At 33.4% G+C, this 22,908-nt stretch overlaps 1 protein-coding gene across 3 annotated transcripts in view; it reads right to left on the reverse strand.

Annotated features, from left to right (window-relative positions):
- LOC125059787 (transcription factor AP-2-epsilon) overlaps positions 1–22,181 on the reverse strand; it is a 55,775-nt gene extending 33,594 nt beyond the window's left edge. The window contains exons 1-2 of one of the 3 annotated variants that reach the window (XM_047664349.1): positions 21,977–22,181; positions 8,092–8,203 (exon numbers count right to left, since the gene is read on the reverse strand). In XM_047664349.1, the coding sequence (XP_047520305.1) occupies positions 8,092–8,151 (60 nt within the window). In that variant the 5' untranslated portion in view covers positions 8,152–8,203; positions 21,977–22,181. Of the gene's footprint in view, positions 1–8,091; positions 8,209–21,976 lie in introns of all 3 variants that reach the window. The other 2 variants (XM_047664350.1, XM_047664351.1) reach the window with 2 other exon arrangements.
- Between the last annotated feature and the right edge of the window lie 727 nt (positions 22,182–22,908).

A 22,908-nucleotide genomic window follows, 5' to 3' on the forward strand; every position in this document is an offset into this window, starting at 1 on the left:
AGACAAACAACTGTGTGTGTGTTTACGTTATAAAAAATGAAGGATATTAAAAAGCCAAAATTAGATCTTTTCCGAGCTTTCTCTGATTCATCAATGCGACCCGGAAGCGGCAACCTTTGATCCGCTTAAGGAGAAATATGCACTTCAAGCCACCACAGATTACATAAATCAATAAAGCCAGCTAATAAAGCATTTATTAATAATCTCCATAAAGTATAAACTCAATTATGTTTTTCTGACTCGTTACTATCTGTCTCTGAAAACATTTTTCTTTATATACTGATAGATGTCTTCTGTGAACAAAGTTGTTTCTCCAGAAATAGGATCTGATTTACATAATGTATAGGTTTAAGTTTGGTTGGTTCAGCAACAGAAGAGATGTTATTATTATTTACTGCTTCTCGTATCACGACGAAACAAAATAGAATCATTAGATCAAAACATGATTTGATTTTATTCTTTTTTTCGTATAGTATATTGTCTATCAACAGATTATGTCTTCACATTAATCTGTGGTGAAAAGGCGCGAAAATTAATACTTTTTATTCGCACAAATCAGTATTCCACCTCAAATGTATTACGAAAAACAGATAATTTATATATAATTATAATTTATCATTAAAAGACTTTGTGCCAGGACAGGTAAGAAATATTATCATTAATACGAAATAAATTATTATTTCTCAATTAAGCTCACTTAAGTGAAAGTTTTGACGTGCATTTTGCGTTTATTGCGTGCAGACCATGTCCAGGTATTTTCTTTAATTCTGAGCCCTTATTTTTATCCATGTTAAACATCTAGCTTCTGCGCTGATAATTTACATATTCTTTCTGCTACTCCAGTATCACAATTTGTAGTCTATGCGTAAAGGGGAAGGTGATTAAATTTTTAAAGGCGAGGTTGCCTATATATCTCAGCAGTGTATTTTGACAAAAATTATAAATAACTTAACTGTTATTATTATGATAATTAATATGAATTTGCCTATTTTTATATAGCTATATTATAGATCGTGCGGTTTTTTATATAATTAATCAATCTGAATGTACCACTTTCTTTGCAAATAAACGATTATTATTAAATAATCTTCCAAATACCGTATTAAATATTATAAATAAAAAAAAAATGGTGCGTGTACTTATGTACGCGCGTAAGAAGTTATACTTCTTTGGCATTCTTTATTTTTTTTAATATTTAATAATTAATAATCAATATTAAGCTTTAATAATTTAACAATATTTAATATTATTATTCAATTATTAATTAATATTAATAATAATTATTATTATATTATATTATTAATTTAATAACTAGGTATGTTTCATAACCTTTTAACTAAGTATAAATAGGTCTTTGTGAAAAAGCATTGCTAAATTTCTTTGAAAAAATAATTAAAACTACTTTATATGTTTAAAAATTAAAAGGTACTACAAGTAGATTGTCTTATTCCCATCTCGCTCGCGCACGTTCGGCGCCCATACTGAATTTTGTGTCACGGTGCGCGCGCATCTTAAAATTTCACTCTCATAAATTTTTCATAACGCGCCTAAAGAAGTATAACTTCAAAAATTACTTAAAATAATGTAAACGAATTTATCGTATTAAATAATATATATATATGTAAAATTAAAAAATAACTAAAATAATGTAAACGAATTTATTTTACACAAAACGAAATAAAATTATTGAGCAAATAAAGTAACACAAATAATTTAACCTAAATTATCCAACGCAGTAATTTTTTTATCGACATTATCACACCAAAGTCAAATTATGAACCTACTTTGTGAAGTTCATAAAAAGCATTAAGATAAAATGCAATATAAAACCCGTTTTATTGAGTGTATTTTACTGCGTAAATATTGTATTATAAGTGTTAATTGTCTTATGACATATTAATGACAGCAGAATCATAATAACGATAAAAATGAAATTTATAATCTGCGTCCTTATTAAACCTTTAGTCATTGTGTTTTGTGTCAATAGCATACTTTTGAAAGCTAATACTCTTACTTCCACTGACAAACTATACATTGATACAAAACTAATGAATATTAAGCAGCTGTAAAAATACACAGCAAGCATTTTAGTTTAAAAGAATTACTTAACCAAATACACATCCAATATTGTTTTTTTACCTATAGCACAGGTTAAGTCATTTTTAGGTTTTAATGCGATATTTATTAGTTATAAATTATAATATAAATACATCTAATTAAATAATTATGTTATTGATTATCATGTATTATGTGTTAACTGAAGTGTCATTTAATTTGTTTGTTAGTCTGTGGAAAAGACGCTAGTTGTGGCCTGTCGTTTAAATTTTAATTCAAAGTTTTTGTTAGAACATTTTGGATTATAAAATTACTGGGATATTTTCAAGTAAAAAAGTTGTTTCTTAGAATATTTTTTTTATAGAACAGGCAAACGGGCAGGCGGCTCATCTGATGTTAAGTGATACCGCTGCCCATGGACACTCTCAATGTGAGAGGGCTGGCCTTTTAAGAATTGGTACGCTCTTTTCTTGAAGGACCCTAAGTCGAATTGGTTCGGAAATACTTCAGTGGGCAGCTGGTTCTATATAGTTGTAGTGCGCCGCAAAAACTGCCTTAAAAAACGCTCAATTGTCGGACGTCGAGGTAATATGGAATTTCGTATTCTGCCTCGACGTCCGATAATGAAACTCAGCTGCAGGTATTAATCCTAACAACTTTTCAGCAACACATTTGAGTTTCATTAATCATATACATTTAAAATCGATTTAAATTAATGTCTTAAGGGTGAAAGTTATTAAACAGTAAATGATTTAACAATATAAAGATTGTGTAAGGCATAGAACCCGCAATTCCATATTTCATCAAGGTCCAATTGTCATATTGTCAAACGATTTTGACAGATTGACAGTCTGTGTTATTGTTTCTTGATGTCGCCCGCACGAGTGTTACGACATGCTTTTTAGGTCACATACATTAGTCACTTGCAATTAAATGTTAGGTACAAGATGAAATAGAATATGGTTGCGCACGCGCAGTTTCGTATAGCTAATTACAGTAGAGACTGCGTTAAGTACGACTCCCGTATGTCAAAAAAATACTGAATTTGACGGCTGTCATGGTGATGTAGAATTATATCGGTTGATTATAAAACTTGCATTGCGTTTATAGTTGCCATGGTAACAAACATCGTTTAAGCTGGTGAACAGTGTAATTTTATATTCATCAGATGTTTAAACGGCCGGCAACGCACTTGCGAGCCTTCTGACAATGTGATTGTCGATGGGCGGTATTACTTAACATCAGATGTGCCTCCTGCCCGTTTGCCTCCTGATACATAGAAAAATAATATTTTCGCTTCGCAAATTCGCTTTAATACAACATATGTATTAAAAATATGGCCGTGTGGTTTACGTACAGATGCGCTAATTAAAAATTTAAGTTGGCGCCTGGTTAGTAGGTACCCAAGAGCTGGTGATCTCCTCGCTCAAATAACTGTCGCAATAACTGTCCCAGTGGGGCGTGGGCCTCACGCCAGACACCTTAGATACTGGTCTAAGCCATGTATCACGTTGTTTTCCTTCACCGTACAGGCGTGTGTCCGCACATAGAAAGTCCAGCGGTACACAGCTGGGATTCGTAGGCAGAGACTCGCTGAAGCTACTACCAACGCTGCTCTCAAAATCCATAATTAATCCAGCCGCATTAATTCCAAATTTCATCATCATCACTTTCTTTCGCGAACTAGAGAGCTGTGGAATTGACTCCCAGTGGGGATCTTCCCTGGGAGAAACGACCTCCAATTGTTTAAAGAAAGAGTATACTTCTTCCTCAAAGGCCGGAAACGCACCCACCAAAATGGGTGTCCATGGGCGATGACGACCCTTTATCCAATAAAAAAAATTAAAAAAAAAACATGTGTTTGTACTTATGTACACGTGTTAGAAGTTATACTTCTATGACGTAACAAAATTTTTTTTTATCTTTCGCCTTATTCTACGTTTGTAGAAACAACTACACTTACAATAGAAAAAAGGTATTAAATAAATTTAAAGTTTTATTATAACGCATTATCTAGTTAAATAAAGTTTATTTAAATATCACAAAAAAATCTACATAATTACATATATTGACATTTTTATTTTAAAATGATGTTCAGGGTGTCGGTCTTTTGTGTCGGAGTGCGCGCATCGTAAAAATGTACTCTCATAATTTTTCCCTAACGCGCCAAAAGAAGTATAACTTGAAACAGATTAACCAAACTTTTTTCATTAACAATGAAAAACAAATGTACTTATACAATTTTGAAAGCAATACTATTTGACCCATTCGAAAGGTGAATTCATATCTTTGTAACCCATCTGTTATCTACATCAGTTACGAAATAATCTGTGGAGCGCAAAAATTATAATTCACGATTGAAACGGTTTTATTATAGATTGAAAATGATATTATCAATTAAATATAGCGGCTGAATTTAGCCATAAAAATATTTTAGGGACACCGTATATTTAGCTATTAGCGTAATAGATATAGTTATATATGTATTAGCCTAAGTCAAATTTATTTACAGCTTCTACCCTCACGAACTTCGTTTCGCTTTAGCTAAATACCAACATTTGGACCTTACGTGTACAACAGGAGTCAAACGGGTAGGAGGCTCTCCTGATGTTGACCCATGACCCATGGATACTCAATGCGAGAGTGTCAAGGACCCTAAGTCGCATTGGATCGGAAATACTTCAGTGGGCAGCTGGTTCCACATAGTGGTTGTACGCAGAAACAGCCTTAAAAACTCTCAATTGTTTTTTTAGATACCTACTATAGTTTTAATTGTCTTTCGATTACACGAAGACTATTTAAAATTAATTAAAAATAAAAACGGCTATATACGCTGAGTTATAATTTCTGTTAAATTAATAAAATATTAATTCGTTACGTGTTTAAAAACGTATGCAATCGTTATATATAAAAATAATGTACTGATTTTTTATATAAATACAGAAATGAATTTGTAAAATTACGTGTTTATACACGCGAGCGACCCTGTATGCTACTACTACTAGGTTTTGGGTAGCAGAGCCAGCGGAATGAGTGAGTCTGGTTAAAAATACCTGTTTAAAAATGAACTAGAATACTACTTACATCCCCATCACCGTTCAAATACTCAAAATCTTCAACACCATTCGTATCACAGTTTTCTATCAAACTATCGTTAAACTTCGAAAGATTGTCATCCGATTTGTCATTAACTTTAATTTTTTTCACTATACATTCGTTATCCGGGTTTCTTAATTCCAGTCGAATCGTTTTGTCTATGCTAACTTTGTCTATGACTTCAATTGATATCGAATGTCTTTTTAAATCATTTTTAGATATCTCAATTTTGTCTTTCTTTTTTAAATCTGTGAAGCAAATTTCGTTAACTGAATTTTGCTCCATCATGTTAACATTCGCCTCGTTAATTTTGGTCATCTTCGCTTTTTATTCCTTGCCTCGAATCTAATTGGTCACATTGTATAGAATCTATTGTCGGTTTAACACAGCGTAAATCATCAGATCATTATCTGTGACCGTTCCAACCACTGAGTCGTGATCTTTTATGGAATCTAATTTAGTTTCAAATGAGGCTCAAACAGTCTGGTCGTAATACAAACTGAATAACGTGAACTTTTACACGATTATTGTATCATTACGTGAGAATTCTATTCCATGATGACTTTGTTGTCTTTATCTAACACTGCTCTCACTCTAATGATGTTATTGTTTACCCGTTATTGATATTTGAAATTGCTTCCAATTTATGCACAGATAAACAACGTACTGTTATAGAACACTGGCACAAAACACAAACAATAAAAACTTTTTCAATTAAACGATAAAAAGAATTCGATATTCAAATTTCCCGCGTCGCGGCACACGTGAGCGTGCGTCGCTCGAGGCTATCACATGGAGTGGCCCATTGCAGAGTGCTTGCTTGATTTGGATTTTCATAGTACACGCAAAACTTGAAGTGGTGAAAGCTCTCGGAGCTTTTGGCCGCGGCTGTCCGATAAGGTTTTACTGCTCTTAAAGTTCTTTATTGCAGGTTTTGATGTAAGTAAAATTCGTTTTAGTTTAGAATATGTTTTATTATAGGTGCCTAGTTCTTCATTTTAGTGTCATCTTTACACCCAAGAATACTTCTTACGATTGAGTGATAAATAATCTACTAAAAAGAAGATAAAATATATCTTTTAATAGCCACAACTTACTATTTTTAATACATCCTACGACGTTTCTTATTTTGCACATGAATTCATTTCATTCAATCAGACGAATATTGTATAAGACATGGGTGTCGCCGGCCCCCGACTCGCCATAAGACAAGAGACGAGAAAACTGGTTCTATAGTGGTGTTGCGAGACAAAAAATGCCTTTAGACCATGGTAAGTACTTAGTAGTATTTTACATATACGTAAAAACTCGACCAAGTCCGCGAATCTATAACACTCTCTTAATACATCCAGTTTGAATGTATTGTGTTAGGGTTGTCAAAATAATAAACGTATTAAATCTCTGAGGACTTTATATGTGCGCATTTGACTCGCTCGTATTATTAGAACCAACAAAGTTAATGGCGTGTCAGGCACGGAAAGATTATCTATTAGAAAAAAATATTATGAAACAGATACGGAGATCTGAGACCCAGACCTAGAGTTGACCTACCTGTCAAGTTGGCTATGGACCCAATCTAAAGAGTCACAACGCAGTCACAACGTCGAGTAGTACTAATAGTAGTGGGTAATTTGTTTTAATTTTAATAGTACGGGGGGGGGGGGTTGTACGTCACTGCTTGCAGCTGAAAATTGACAGACACTGCTTGTAAGCGATATTTAAGATGTTGAAATGAAATGTGAAAAAATGAAATAGTGAAGGGCTGGTTATTTTAAAAAAAATCTAATAATAATTACACGCTTTAGAATATCTAATTATTTAGTTTTCGGAATTTCAGTTTTCTGGCACTAAAGAAGGTGCCAGCCCTAACACTTAACACTTGGCGTGTGGAGATAATTATTAAAATTTTGAGTTGTGAATTTAAGTACAAAATGATTTATCGGTTTTACTAAACGAAGTATTATATAATACATAATATATAAATAATTATTAATTAATATTAATTTATTTCTTCTTTGTAAGTTTGATAACGCACTGTCAAATTTTGAAGGAGTTAAGGCAATTATTAACATAAAGATATAATATATATTTATAATATTAAGAGTATAACTAAACAACTAGGAGAATTTCCTGCAAATAATACGCATAACTGTTCGCAATATAGCGTAATAACTTTACATTTATAACAATAGAATGTTTTAAATATAAGCGTGATGCTTTGTGAACCCATCTTGACCCTTCATGCCTTATTGACATGTCAAAAGCATGTCAAATAGTGACAATACTTGTGACACCTACACGATGGTTAAGTGTTTTGGCTCTGTTTTAATTTATAGCGCCATTAGTATATTTGATCGGTGGCATTGTTGATTTTAACGGTTTCGTCTTAGGTTGAGTGGGTTTAAGCTTTTATTGTAGTCTTTAAAAGTTGAAGTATATTTAATATGCATGATAAATGTGGTACTGTAGTTTCTATATGCAAAACCATAGAGTTTATTTATTCTCTAGTCTTTGACAAATCACGTGAGTATCGTCGAGGTCAAATATAGTCTAAAATTTTGTTAAATTGTATATACGTATATAAAAATCATAGAAATTTGTTATTGTGTTGGAATTTTCAATATCAAATGAAAATATCTTATTTGTGCTGCTCTCTATATTCTATAAATACTAGTGCTGCTCTCTATATTCTATAAACAGTACTATCAAGAAACGTAGATCAGTTGAACATATTGTATAATCGAACTAGAGGGCGCTTTATACAAAATATTTTCATTCACTTTATATCATTCAATACTACCCTTATTTATTTTTGTTGAAAAAGCTACTTATTAAAATTAGTTTAAAAATAATACTAATATTTAAACTAAATTTAAGAAGTAACTACCAAAATGTTATTTATAAAAGCGACATCTATGATCGAGTAGCCATACAACTTACCCATGTGGCGTTGCTATCGTTCGAAACTGCTTGAAACGTGGGCACACAACGGAAAGTCATTTTCAAAATATTTCCTATGGACTAACATGAAGTAGACGGTTTCTGTTCACAGCTTACCTAGAACAAAACAAAATACTTACTTAGTGATCTTGTATACTGGCAATTATATTAGTTGGTCACAGTTAAACGACAAAATATATATAAATTATAATCCTTTTAACTCTAAAAACCCGATTTTAATAGAGATATTAGTTCTCCAATAATCTTCAACATCTTAGGACGTTGAGGCAGAATACGATATTCCACCCGTATAACCTTGACGTCCGTCCTTCCACCAATGAGGCAGCGTTTTTTAAGGCTGTGTTTGCCGCGCACCACCACGATGTGGAATCAGCTTCCCACCGATGTATTTCCGAACAAATTCGACTTCGACAATCCGATTCTTAAAAGGCCGGCAACGCAAAACCCTGATCACTTAATTTCAGACGAGCCTCCTATTTGTTTGCAAATATTTATAATAAACCTATTAGATTTAACACCCTGGTGATTTCATACTTGTTCATTTAAATATTTGACGTAGACATTCTTTGGCATAGTAGATATTGTTTGTCCGTTAAAAACAATGTCTTTAGATTTAAGTAATGAAACAAACCTCTTTATAATAAAAAGCATGAAGCAAACATTTGGAAAATCGTCACCAAAAATCTTCAATGCTCATTAAACAAAGATATACCTACTAAAATCAATTGAAACAGATATTTATTACTAGACTTAATGATAAAACCCATAAAAGCTCATGACAAGCCAATCGTACAAGACAATATTTCACCAGTTTAATTAGACCACAAAAACCACTTCCTTCATTAATATTCAGTTACCTAACCTTTTCCTCGACCAAATGGACCAGTCGGAACAAAAGTTAATATTACAATTTTATTTTTACATCATTGTAACTCTTATTACATACAAAATAGAGTTTATAATTCTTTATACGTGTACAAATATCTTTATGCTTGGGTAATAGGGTTTGTGACGTACGACATTCAATCTTAGGCGCAGACATCCATCATGCGACCACGCCCTCTCGTGGCGTTTCGACAACAGAGTTTAAACGCTGCTTAATGATTAAAATCTTGCGTTTAAAAGCTTTCTGTTATTCTATATTTGAAATTTTGATAGGCATTTTTTTAATTTGACTTAACGGAATTGTGATATACTTAGAATGTGTTGCCAACTTCAATAACGAATAAAAACTATTATTTAAATTTTTCACAGATGAGACGTATTACTTAATTATATCTTAGTCTTTATCAGTGTCATGTGTAAAAATTTATTTAACTATTAGTAACTAACTAAAATCTTAATATATATAAATTACGTGTCACGTTGTTTGTCCGCTATGGACTCCTAAACAACTGAACCGATTTCAATCAAATTTGCACACCGTGTGCGGTTTGATCTAACTTAAAAGATAGGATAGCTTCCATCTCAATTTATACCCGCAATATTATTTTATTGCAAAATATTTGTTTATTATTTGATAGTCACAATTCTAACAGATGGCGCTGTGTTTATAGTACCAACGTTTCACACAAGCTACAATTTAATGGCATAACCACCAAAAAAGCGTGGTGGTCCCCATGACTGGTGTTCTCCTACCGTTTCCCTGGAATAGTTTACTACTATGTAATATAACAAAAACCTAAGCCACAGCAACGCTTGGCCGAGTCTACTAGTATAATATAGAAATCTCTCTCCTTAGTCGGTAGCTCATGTCTGAGTCATGGTCAGCTAGGAAACATCTGGAGCGGAGAATGTTTCCACCGGTTTCTGTCCAGCGCCTCTCTTATAACAGTGTATAGTTTTGAGGACGATGAGTCTCCCTTGATCCGTCCATGTTTGGTGAACAGCCACGTGATCTTTCGCCTTCCATTCACCACCAAGTTCTCCAAGTTCTCATCGCCTCAGCGCATAGTATGGCCGAAATATGATAAGGAAGATAGGGAATACTAGAGCCCGTATCAGTCTGATTTTGGTTTTTATACCAATTTCTCTTCTTTTCTTTTTATTCTTCCAGATGTTGCTTAAACGTGTCATGGCTTCTTTAGCCATGCCTTTTTATCTCGGGGATAGTGCTGTCGTCGTTAGAGATTTGGAATTCGAGATATATGTATACTATATATATCAATACAATATGGAATACATCAGTGTAAATTAATTTACATAAAATTGATATGACCTTTGAACTTTTTGTGTAGGTATATAGTTTCAATATTATAATAAAAATTATTTGAATATGACCACAATGGTGACATCGATAAGTTTAAATCGATTTGTGCCTCTATAATCTATGAAACTTAAACAACTTGTAACATTAAAAAAACAAATTACTGGCAATTTACCAAAGCAATTTAAAAAAAGAAGGCGGTGCTGGAATGTTGGAACGAGGCTACCAATTTATAATACGCACTCGGGGATGTTTTTAAAATTTCACCATTATTCCTTTAAAAATAGAATACAGTTTTCATTTTTAATAAATTCACTTATATCTTTCTTAAAAGCGTGTAACAACTGACTTCCGTTTTTACATAAATTAAAAGCGTAGACAGGAGCTTAATCGAAGTAAGGAATGTTGAAATCTAATGTTACCATGTTAATTGGTTTTAACAGCAGTTTTTTTAAGATAAATTCCATAACATCGCATAGAATGTTAAAAAATAACCTCGTATGTCAAAAAACCATTTATTTTTTATTCTTAGACTCTTATGTCATTTAACTGGTATAATCATGAAGTAAGGACTTATTTATGTAATTAATATATAAGTCTTTTTACCATCCAAAACTATGGACAAAAACACATAATAATATTTTAACGAACATTGACGAAATTCAACATTTTTTTCGTTTCCTGTAATGTTTGGTTCTCTGGACATAATATGTTATTATTCTACAGCGACGATACTCATTATTTAAGATACATTTTTCGTTTTAAAAAGCAGATGGATGGGCTCGCAAGAATAGGTTATGGTAGGCTCCCAGCTAAACTGTATCTGCTCTCAGATCAAGCGACGCAAATGGTAATGGATAGGCAATACACTCCGAAGATATCCCAATCATATCCCCAGGCAGGCGCTGGATTGGAATCTGAAGGAAGAGTGGCCAAGCAAACCTGGCAACGTCCAGATGAACTAAAGAATGCCGCGAAGACTTGGAGCGAGGAAATGCAAGGCTCAGAAAGACTCAAAAAGTCGAAGAAATCAGGACAGAACGATCACCTACTTGCCTGTTAGATTTAAAAATGATCATGAAACAGATTCAGAAATCTGAGGCCACAACCTAAAGAGGTTGTAGCGCCACTGATTTATTTTTATTCATAAACGAAATGTAAAACTCTATAGGTACTTTGAACTAAAATAAAAGTGAAGTTAAATTTCGAACAAGTTCGCCAAACAAGTCTCGCCCGAGGCGTGGCACGAGTGTCTAGAAATCTCTAAATAATTGTTCATAAAAATTATGTGTTGTAAACTTTATAGAGAATTGTCGACCCATCTTTTAGTATAGAACTTGTAGAGGCAATAACGTAAGGTGATTACTTGAAGTGGGATGCTTTTACTGGTTTTATAGATTGGAAGAATCTATATAAGAGAAATGGTCTTCGTTTGAGGCTCCTTCACGCCTAAACCACTGATCGTATCGACATGAAACAACTGCCATTAGATGCGAAATTGATGAAAAATGATTGACGCAATAGGTTAGTTTTTAGGCTTTAACACCAAAAATACAGTATTTATTTATTTTAACAAAATAAGCTACCATTATAGATTAATGCGGCAAAGATATACATCTATATCACATATAAAATAATACATACCTACACATATTACAAACATCACAACATTAACAAAAAATCTATTTCTTACAGAATAGGAACTGACATGAAACAGCCGTTAGTCAGTTCACTCAACGGACAATTAAAAACTGTTAATCTATGCAGTTCATTAATTATTTCCATACATTGTCATGTGCCCTTTTGCCCCAGTAGAGAAAATACAGTTTAAACTCTATGTCACTACACTCAAGGGACTGCGCATATTTTGACGTTACAAAGAGTTGTCGTTAAGTGGAAAGAACAAATCTGTATTAGAAAAAGAACAAGTTTATTTCAGACTAGTGTTAGTAATAACATAAAACTCAATTATTATTTGAACGCTATTGCGTATAGTCTGTTTTTATCGCTTGACGTCTTTTGCTGCACCAGAAATTATGTTGTATTTTTTACTTTATTGCTAATACTAAACCAATTTAGACAAGATTTTCCATAAAACGCATACAAGCATTTTGGAACGTCACTTCCAATACGTATACCTATTTTATACCTACTACTAATTGAAAAAAAATTAATAAATATATCTTATCAAACGCTTCGTTAAAAAGAAAGCTAAAATCGTGACCGGCGCACGCGCAGCCGTAACACGGTAACCGTGTAATTAGTTTACAAGCCTCGACCCATGACTTCGCTTGTAAGTATAGTCTTTATTGATACGTGGTAAAAATTGAGAGATAATAAGTGAATGGAATTAGTGTTCCTCTCAAAACTGGGTGTTGTGTTCAGTACATTGTGAGGAAAGGTATATGTATAGCTATAGAAGATAGATATATTAATGAATAGTATGTTAGGAAAATTAAAAAAAAAATTTCAACTACCGTACTCACGTACATACACATACACTTTCACAAACAGTCGAATTAAGTATTAATTAATAAAAAATAAAAAAATAAATCAGTGGCACTACTACCTTTTTAGGTCTTGGCCTCAGATTTCTGAATCTGTTTCATGGTGATTTTTAAATCTAATAGGCAAGTAGGTGATCAGCCTCCAGTGCCTGACACACGCCGTCGACTTTTTGGGTCTAAGACATGTCGGTTTCCTCACGATGTTTTCCTTTACTGTTCGAGCGAATGTTAAATGCGAACATAAAAAGAAAGTCGATTGGTGAACAGCCGGGGATCGAACCTATGACCTCAGGTATGAGAGTCGCACGCTGAAGGCACCAGGCCAACACTGGTCTGAGATTTGAGAAGAAGCTAACCAAATTGGAACCTAATATAAACTCTCGCAAGGATCAAGGATCGTCCTTAAAATAATAATTGAATATAGAAAAATCGTGATTAAAATTATTTGGAATTTGAATTTCAGTTTTTGTGTTTCGTTATCTATTTCCTAATAATTAGCTAAATCCTATCATTTAAATTTCTTAAGTGATCAGTACAATTTTTTAGTATTAAAAATGATGTATCATGTCACATAGGACTAAAGCTAAGGTCTTAGCATACATTTTTTGTTTTATAATAATACTCTCTACTGCCTTACCATTGTGTCCAGTGACTTTTTGTATCTCTTAAATTTGCACAAAAAAGGCAAGGTAATACTGCTCTTATTCCTCAATTCATTTATTTACCAAATAATATATATTTATATTCAGTATCAAGATAACTGTCAAGCTATAACGACGTATAGATACCGGCAAACATCTTGAACAAATGTCCTTGTCTGCGCAGAAGCGATTTTAAGGTATACTGGGATGGGGGGCGGCGGGAGAGAGATGTGTCGATCGCGTTATTGGTAAATCAGTTGACGTTTGTGTCCTGCGATGCGCAAACATTCCCCGGGTTGTTCCGGGTTCCCCATTCCCCATTCATTCTGCGGGTGTAAACAAATTTAATGCTCAAGAAGTTTGCCGGTACCTGTACTGTGTTAACATAAATTTAAGCAGCCTCAAATCCCACGATGGCTCTTTCCGATTGACTGAAAAGGCTGTCATTGTCATTATATTGACAATTCGTCTTAGGACTTTGTTTTGGAAGCGTTGTATAACCAAACCATATAATAAATATATAATATAATTCTTTTAAAGTTTTAAAAGTCACGTTCAATGAACCGCGAAGGTTAATAGACAAAAAATAGACTATAGAGTAGGATGGCTAGTCTATTATCATAATTGATGGTTGTAAATATGGAGGTGTCATGGTTTCCGGTCCACAGATAAAATGTCGATGTATGATCTATGACTGAACTGACAGGTCACTTAAAACTATTGTTTTTTCATTATTTTAATATTGTCTAAGCTTCGAAATGCTCATGTGTAATTAAGGTAAATTTATTTCTCGAAATATTGTTTAAATACTTTTATAGATATTTTTATGGTTGTGAAACGTGTAAGACATGTCGCACCGACTTCAAGTCTTTGTCAACCGCAGTCTTCGCCGTATTCTGAGTATCTACTGGCCCGAGAAAATCTCCAGCAACTTTGGGAGCGCTGCCGAAACCCCGATTAGCCAGCTGATCAAGCGACGCAAGCGGAAATGGATAGGCCATTCACTCCGAAGAGATACCAATCATATCCACAAGCAGGCGCTTGATTGGAACCCGCAAGGAAAGCCGAATCGTGGCCGTCCCATGCAAATCTGGCGTCGTACAGTTGCAGATGAGGCAAAGGGAGCCGGAAAGACTGCGAAGCGAGGTGTAATACTGGATTGGGGTTTTAGGTATATTTTGTAAAGTTATTATGATATTAAATTATAACCCTGATTTATTAGACAGCATATCTGACATAATATTAATCGTAATACTCTTTCTTATTAGATTTTTTTTATTACTTTAAATTTGATTTTAATCGGAGCTTTTTATGTACTATGCAAATCGCTGTTCTGGTTGGTTGACAGTGTTTTTTGGTACTCGTTTTATTTGTGTTCTTATTAAATACATTTTTTTTATATAACACGACGTAAAACTGTTCTGTGTAAAGCCACGTACAAAGCGTTCTTTATTATCATACAACAATGATTTATTTCGTGAACAGTGCACATGTCCAAAATAAAAGTAAAACAAGAATCGTGTTCGAAATTCAAAACATTTAAATTGCATGTTATTGGCTACCGTGCTGCGATTCCATTTCCAAATTCCAACCGAAAGTTGTAATTATGCGTTCCTGATTCGCTCATCCAGTTCAGTGTTGCCAGAATTAAAATCCTAATACACGAGAGATAATCGTGAGAATGGATTTGGGAATTTTCTGTGTTGGGAGGTCGAATGAAGGGTGGTCCTTCATAATTTACCTATGGATAATAATATAAAATGCTAATAAAATTGACGTAATTTATGCATCGTATAAAGTTAAGTTTAAGTACAGTATTATAACGGCAATAAAACAGGAAATGTTTTATTAAAAATAAAATGATATCTTCAATAGTCAGTTTAATTAAATGCAGTTCGCAATTTAAAATGATAATTATTATAAACTGCAGTGATATTTATGTAATTAAAACGAGATAATTCGAACGGTTGCTACGACACGCTGAGAGCTCGCACTTCGAAAAAGGAACAACCGAACTGTCAGCGCTGACAGAGAATGAGAAATGTTGCCAGCAACAAAAAAACACCATTCATAAACTCGCATTTAGAAATTAGTTTATTTTAATTACTCGCTCCGTATTGTTGTATTAATTATTGAACGTATTGGACATATTTTATTGTCTTTGTGTGACGTGATTTATAAGTGTATTTGAATTTTAATTTAGACGAGTTTTAATGGGGTACGCTTGAATGGATTCTAATTAGGTGAAACAAGGTGAATTTGAATAATGTCAGATATAAATTCGGGTTCAAGAACGTCGGGATATCGCCGGCACAATACCTCTAAATTGCCTTACAAAAAATGGACGATGAAAAATGATTTGATTTATACGTATTAATGACGATGGAAATTGCGGTTTATTAAACTAGAAATGTTGAGTACGGCCTTTAAGGAGATTGATCAATCATGGAAATAACCTCAAAATAATACTCAATAGTTTGGTTCGATTCGACTTTATAAAAAGTTGTAAAGATCACACTAGCGATATTTTGTATATTATGTATATTTAATAATATATTAGTTTAATTTTTTAGAAATTATCGTATTGGCTTAAGTATGTATGTGTTACCACACATACAATGTTTTTCAAACATAGTAACAAGCAATGTGTAGTAAATAAATAAGGCCGCACCTATATAAATCTGTGGTCATTCGTCGTTTCACTCGACTATCCCATTTACGTATGTATTTATATGTATCTGTGCTTGTGGAAATATGGCAAAAAGGAGGGCTTCACTCATTTAAGGGGTTCAAGCGTGGTACTCATAAACTATAAACTATAACTATACTATAAAACTTTAGTAATGTGTTTTCATATACATTGACATATACCCTTGCCTTGAACTATAGTTACCTAACTGTCTAACTTTGTGTGTAATTTATAATTTTGACTTGAAACTAATATATTTGAATGCGAAGTTAAAAAAGTATTTTTCGGCTGTACCCAAACCTAAGTACATGCTTTATCTTTATGAAACATTTATCATATTTTCATTTTAAATTGTAGAACAATGTTGCATAACTTATAATGCCCGGTTAAGATTAAAAACTTTTTCTAAATTGTATTTTAATTATAAAAATTCAGATCTTCCGGTGGGCGGGGCATATGACATTTAAATTGTCCAATTCTTAATAATAAATATGTACCTTGAATCTTAAGCGATCAGTAAAAAGGAACTACCTATGTATAAAATGATTTGTCATCTGTTGTCACTACTTAATGTTATACAGCAAAAAACTATAACATATAATTCAAGAACACAATTAAGGTACCTACTTGAAAACACAGTAGAATTATTATGATAAGAAGAATACCATGTTGGAAATCTAATTCAAAAATCGCGAATAGTGGAAACTGCGTGGATTCAAACAAAATTATTTAATTCCTGTCAAAACACGCCAACAAAGAATCCGCACTTAATTGATTTGTCACGACCGAAGCATAGAATTCTGCAATGGCAACACCGCTCCCGTTTCAAATTCGAAATTCGAAATTAATGGCGAATTTGACAGCAAGCTTATTGTGCGCCTAATTTAAATCCTATCAGCGATGACAGGGCCTTAATGGAACCGCGTTTTAATCCTTTTCATTATTTTTTAATTTCCTTTATGGCAATGTCAAATTGCTCTTTTTATATATTTTAATCGTTCACAATAAATTGAAAATGTTCCGAACTCATTAACGTTCAATTTAAATAGTTACAGTAAAGCGGCCTCGGTAAAGAAATACAATAATTCATCGAAGCAATAATTCATATTTTATAATAAAAATTATATTAATCCAAATGTTATAACATATTATTCATTTTTTTATTACTATAATTTATGAAGTCTCTTAAACATATATTCAGGTACAGTAAACATACCTTACCGAAACGCAAATAATATATTAAGTAGGTACACTTGGTTGCGTATATAAAAGAGCCAGGAACCCCACAACTTTATTTTAGTTAAAAGGGTTTCCAAATAAAAAAAATGCATTAAAGGTATAAACCATCTTTTTATGTAACACCAAAATTTGTCGACACGAACTGTCATTTTCATACAAATTTAGTTTTCGACTACACTACACTGTTAAGGCATCTTGACTAAGCCCCCAGGACAGACTATTTGCATATGTTTAGTTTATATAATCTATGCTTGACAATTGTCAATTTTGGCATTAGTTTACGTCACCTATCGTTTTTACCTACAATGAACAATCAATTTACACCACCAGGGGTTAAAAAGTACCACTGACATTACTTAAGCAGAGTTAAATAGCAGAATTAGCTGTAATTTAGTAAATTATAAGCATAAAAACATGTTTTAAAGATAATTTATCGCATTTGAATTAATAATGATAGATCACTTTATAGTAATTTAAATAACGATTGCACGTCCATTATCATTAGCATGCAAAATATCATTTATCTATTCTTATTGACGAGATCAAACATGCCTTTGGTCGATGTGAACAAAAAGATTTCTTTTAAATTGGGATTCACTTGACGCTGTCAAGTATCTTCGGCTCAGTCTGGATGAGAGCCGAAGTGATACGGTATTACGCCTAATCTAATCAACGTGATTGGGTACCCCGAGTGACTCGTGGAGGAAGGAAGTTGTTCTCTTGCAACCTAAACTGCCGGCCTGAAAGCGGTGGCTGAAAGGCCATGAATTAATATTATACTATATGATTTACTGATTTCATCATGCTTATTCTTCGACAGTCTGGCCAACCTTGTGAGCACTGGTGACCAATTTATAAAGTGGCGTCTTGGATTATTGATTCGGAAATATCACGACGGACTGTGACTGAGTTTTGGTATGACGTACCTATTGCAAGTCGCTGATATGTTGAAAATAAAACCACATGCAAAGTAACAGGAATAAATTTAAGATATGTCCGTCCGAAAGCGTTATAGAACATGTTTCATGATGAAAATGGTATTTATAATATCGTAATACAAAAAAAAACAGATGAAATCATTTGGGATTTTAGTGCCAGCAATTATAAACTTTATTGATTGTTTCATTGAAATCATCGCTGTACAGTTCCTGGGTCATCAGGTGCTTTAAATTATAGGATTTTCTTTTTACTCTATATAACCACTCGCCTAAAACAACAGAATATAAGCGAAATAATGAAATGTTAATTGCTATGTAACGAATGAATGCAATCTAACAGTTGAAGAGAGTGCGTCTGTCTATACTCTCGGGGCGTAACTCCGACGATTTAGGTCGGATCGCCTTATAAAACTAAGAAAGCCTGAATGAGGAAAATTTACAGCCGTACAATCGCAATACTATGGAAGTAATAACACACAAATACACACCTCTCACACACATCTCTCTCACATTATTATGTCTGGAAACCTTCCACTTGGCGTTTCGATATAAAAATTATTATTATAGCTTGTAAGAGTGCAGTGTTGGCCTAATGGCTTCAGCGTGCGACTCTCATCCCTGAGGGTCTTAGGTTCGATGCATGCACCAATGGACTTTCTGTCAAGCGCATTTAACATTCACTCGCACGGTGAAGGAAAACATCGTGATGATGACTTGTTTAAGACCCAAAAAGTCACACAGAATCCTATCCTATTAGATTGATCAACCTCCTAACAGGAACCTACTTGCCTATTAGATTGACAAATGATCATGAAACAGATACAGAAATCTGAGGCCCAATTCTAAAAAGGTTTTAGCGCCAAAACACTGATTTATTTATTTATTTTTAAGGTGAATAAATAAATAATCCGTACTAAGCCTTTATATCTAAGGGCCAACTCGGGCCTATTTGTTTCGAAGGGTGTCCCTATAATTTGCTCCACAATTAGCCATAGCAAGTTTTTGTCTGCTCTGTGTATAATTACAGGTTGTCCGAGTTTAAACGCTCGGTTTGTTGGTGAAAATAATAGTATTAACGGGCAGGTTATATCTATTCACGTGTTTAAAATTTATTAATCTGTGAATCTTACGTTTGACTATGATACCACTTGACCGTATTCAACGAAGAGCGGTTCGAATCTACCACAACCAATCCGTCTTCGAGCTTTATCCCTTGGCGTTGCGTAGAGATGTGGGATTACTCTGCATCTTCTACCGCATTTACCATGGAGTATTCAGAGGAGTTGTTCGGATTATTACCTGCAGATGAGTTTCATCGTCGGCCGTCGATTTTACGAAATTCCACCCGTATTATCGACGTCCACAACGGAGCGTTTTTTAAGGCAGTTTTTGCCGCGCAACACTTATGTGGAACCAGCTGGCCACTCAAGTATTTCCGAACCAATTCGACTTAGGGTCCTTCAAGAAAAGCGCGTACCAATTCTTAAAAGGCCGGCAACGCACACGCGAGCTCTCTGGCAGTGACAGTTACCTTATTAACATTTGAAAGTTCGCCAAAAAGCAATGCTTTGTTAACACACACGTGTCTTTTTAAGGTTAGTGCTAACTAAGAATCAAATTAATTTAATGCTAGTAGCGCCAACTATGTGTCAGCCTACGAACTTTTCAGTCCACCTATTAGATGATTAATATTATTTCAAAGAAAGATTTGTATATATTGTAACAGACTCAAATTAGTAAGCCGTAAATTTTCCGAAATATTATATGCGGCCGTGGCCGTGGTTTAATAATTAATATTAGGTATAATATTAATTATTTATATTATATAATTAATATTAGGTATAATATTAATTATTTATATTATATAATTAATATTAGGTATAATATTAATTATTTATATTATATAATTAATATTAGGTATAATATTAATTATTAAATTGAAGCGGAAAAGGTAATGAGTGAGGTTGGTTTTTGTAATTGTTCAAGTATACATTGTTATATATAATTTTTTTAATTCCGTAGTAGGGTTGCCTAATGAAATCGCTTGTTAGCGATAAGGCCCGTTGCAACCCTAATAATGTATGTTATCTAGCCTAAAGGGACTCCTTTTAATAATATATTTTAGTTGTTATATGTTAAGGTTAGTTATTTATTTCAATGTACATATATGTGAATTATATCTTATCTGAATTTATATGTTAACAATAAATAAATAATAGTAAATAATCAGTGGCGCTACAACCTTTTTAGGTCTGGGCTCAGATTTCTGAATCTGTTTCAAGATCATTTTTCAATCTAATAGGCATGTAGGTGATCCGCCTCCTGTGCCTGACACACGCCGTCGAGTGTTGGGTCTAAGGCAGGCCGGTTTCCTCACGATGTTTTCCTTCACCGTTCGAGCGAATGTTAAATGCGCACATAGAAAAAAAGTTCATTGGTGCACGGCCGGGGATCGAACCTACGACCTGCACTAAGGCCAACACTGCACTGAGTAAATATTTCGTGAAATTCTTAAATCTTTCATCGTGACTTTCCATCTAACATTACTTATGTATAATAAAATTATAGCCTACACGTGTGTGCAATAAGAAATGTATTTTACTTTGAAGGCACTAATATAATTTGAGAAATCTCAGCGGCTAATAAGCCGTGGTATTTTTCCATCCGTGGATATAAAATAATTGAATTGCAAAAACAGCTTCAGAATTTTCATTTTTAGCTGCATTTTTTTATTTAAAAATGTCGTTTATAATATTTATATTATAAACTTGAAACTTGATAGAGGTATAAATCTATTGAATTTACTTTAATTTATTTAAAATAAAATTAATATTAAATGTTAATAAACTTGTAATTTTCATTAGTGTGTCCCTCTTCCCATCCTTTTATCATAATATATTAACAAATAACCCAAGATTTCATTCTTAGACTAAAGTTAATATTCAGAAATGAAATTAGGCGAATATTTAGGAGAAGAAATAGTCGACGGTCGAACATTATCGTATTCAAAAACATTGTTCTTGTCACTTCGAAAAGGCGTCTTTTTTAAGTATTAATTGAACCTAGGAATTTCTATTTGTGTCCCAAGCAAACCGTTCTTCCATGTCTAAGCGCAAGATATTTGTTTGTCTCTTTGTAAGTTATCGCTTGTTAAATCCATTCAAGTATTTTTTAAATCTAATTATTTGTTGGATATTTCTCCTCATTTGGATACGCTAATATAATAATTTTATACATCGACTCCCCCATAAAAAATTAAAGAACACATCACAGAATACTATTTTTAATACATTTAGAACTCGATTAAAATCTTTAAGAGATAATCTTTAAAATTGTCATATTCTAATTGCACAACTCTAAGCCCATACATAATATTTAGATTACAACACTTTAAATAAGACCTATTGTAAACAGCCTTTTCCCTTATTTGAATACGCTAATATAATCATTTTGTACATCTCCTAAAAATAAAAGACATAGCACAGAAGTCAGAACACTATTTTCAATACACTTAGAACCCGTAAGAAATTGTTAAGAGACTTCGTTTTTTAAAATTGTCATATTCTAAATGTACGACTCGAAACCCATAGATGGCAACACTTTCAAACATGCAAATAAAACCTCCTTATAAACAGAATGCATACCTCACGATGACACTGCATATAAAGATTCATGCCTATATCTAGTATAAGGCAAACATATCACAGCACACAGAGTTTATCACAATGACTCAACACCATAGCACATCGCATCGATCGGGCTGCCTCAGGCGCAGAATCACGCGTAGAAAATGTAATAATAATCGTCCATCCCGCAGGCTTATCTGTAAACGACTGGAGGCGAAAAGGTTTTCGCTGGGGGCGAAAGCTCGAGGCTCCGCCCCGGGGAGTGCCATTGGCCCACAAGAGGCATTTGGGTGCAGGGCGCCTCCCCATTGGCTCCTGCCTGCTGGCTGCCCTCTGCGCGACTGTTGCGGACAATATTATGACGTTTTTTAGCCGCGTTTAATTGTAATTCTTTATGGTTATTGTAGGGTTAAGTGAGCATTTGACGTGACGTTTTGTTATCGTTGGTTCGTTTGTCTATTGATTTTTTGGAGGTTTCGTGGGATTTTTGGTGCACCTGTTTGGTTACAATGGTTTGAATGATGTGTGCAATTGTGAGCCTATTTCCGTTCGATTTGTTACAGTATTGATTGTGTGGAATACAATTGTTGCATTTTGTGTATCGATTTCGTCTATTGTAGCTGGTGAAAAAGGATTAATTGTAATTTTTTACCATTTCTTATAATATTTGTTTAGGTCCGAGTAATATTTTAATGGAAAGCTAGAGTTTTACGAGTATATTGACGTAGTTATACTCTATAGAAATCATAGTTGTTCCTATGGATCAATAATACTTATAATTAACCTTTTTTATGTTTGTTAGAAGTAAATACCTATTAATATACAAGTAATAAACAATAGGAATTGAAGTTCATTAATATACACATTTCCCATATTTATTTATTAAAGTTCACCACATATGCTATATCTACAGTATATGATACAAGCTATATTTTCTAAAAAAACAAGAC

This window comes from Pieris napi, chromosome 20, assembly GCF_905475465.1.
Source record: "Pieris napi chromosome 20, ilPieNapi1.2, whole genome shotgun sequence".
Lineage (NCBI taxonomy): Eukaryota > Metazoa > Arthropoda > Insecta > Lepidoptera > Pieridae > Pieris > Pieris napi.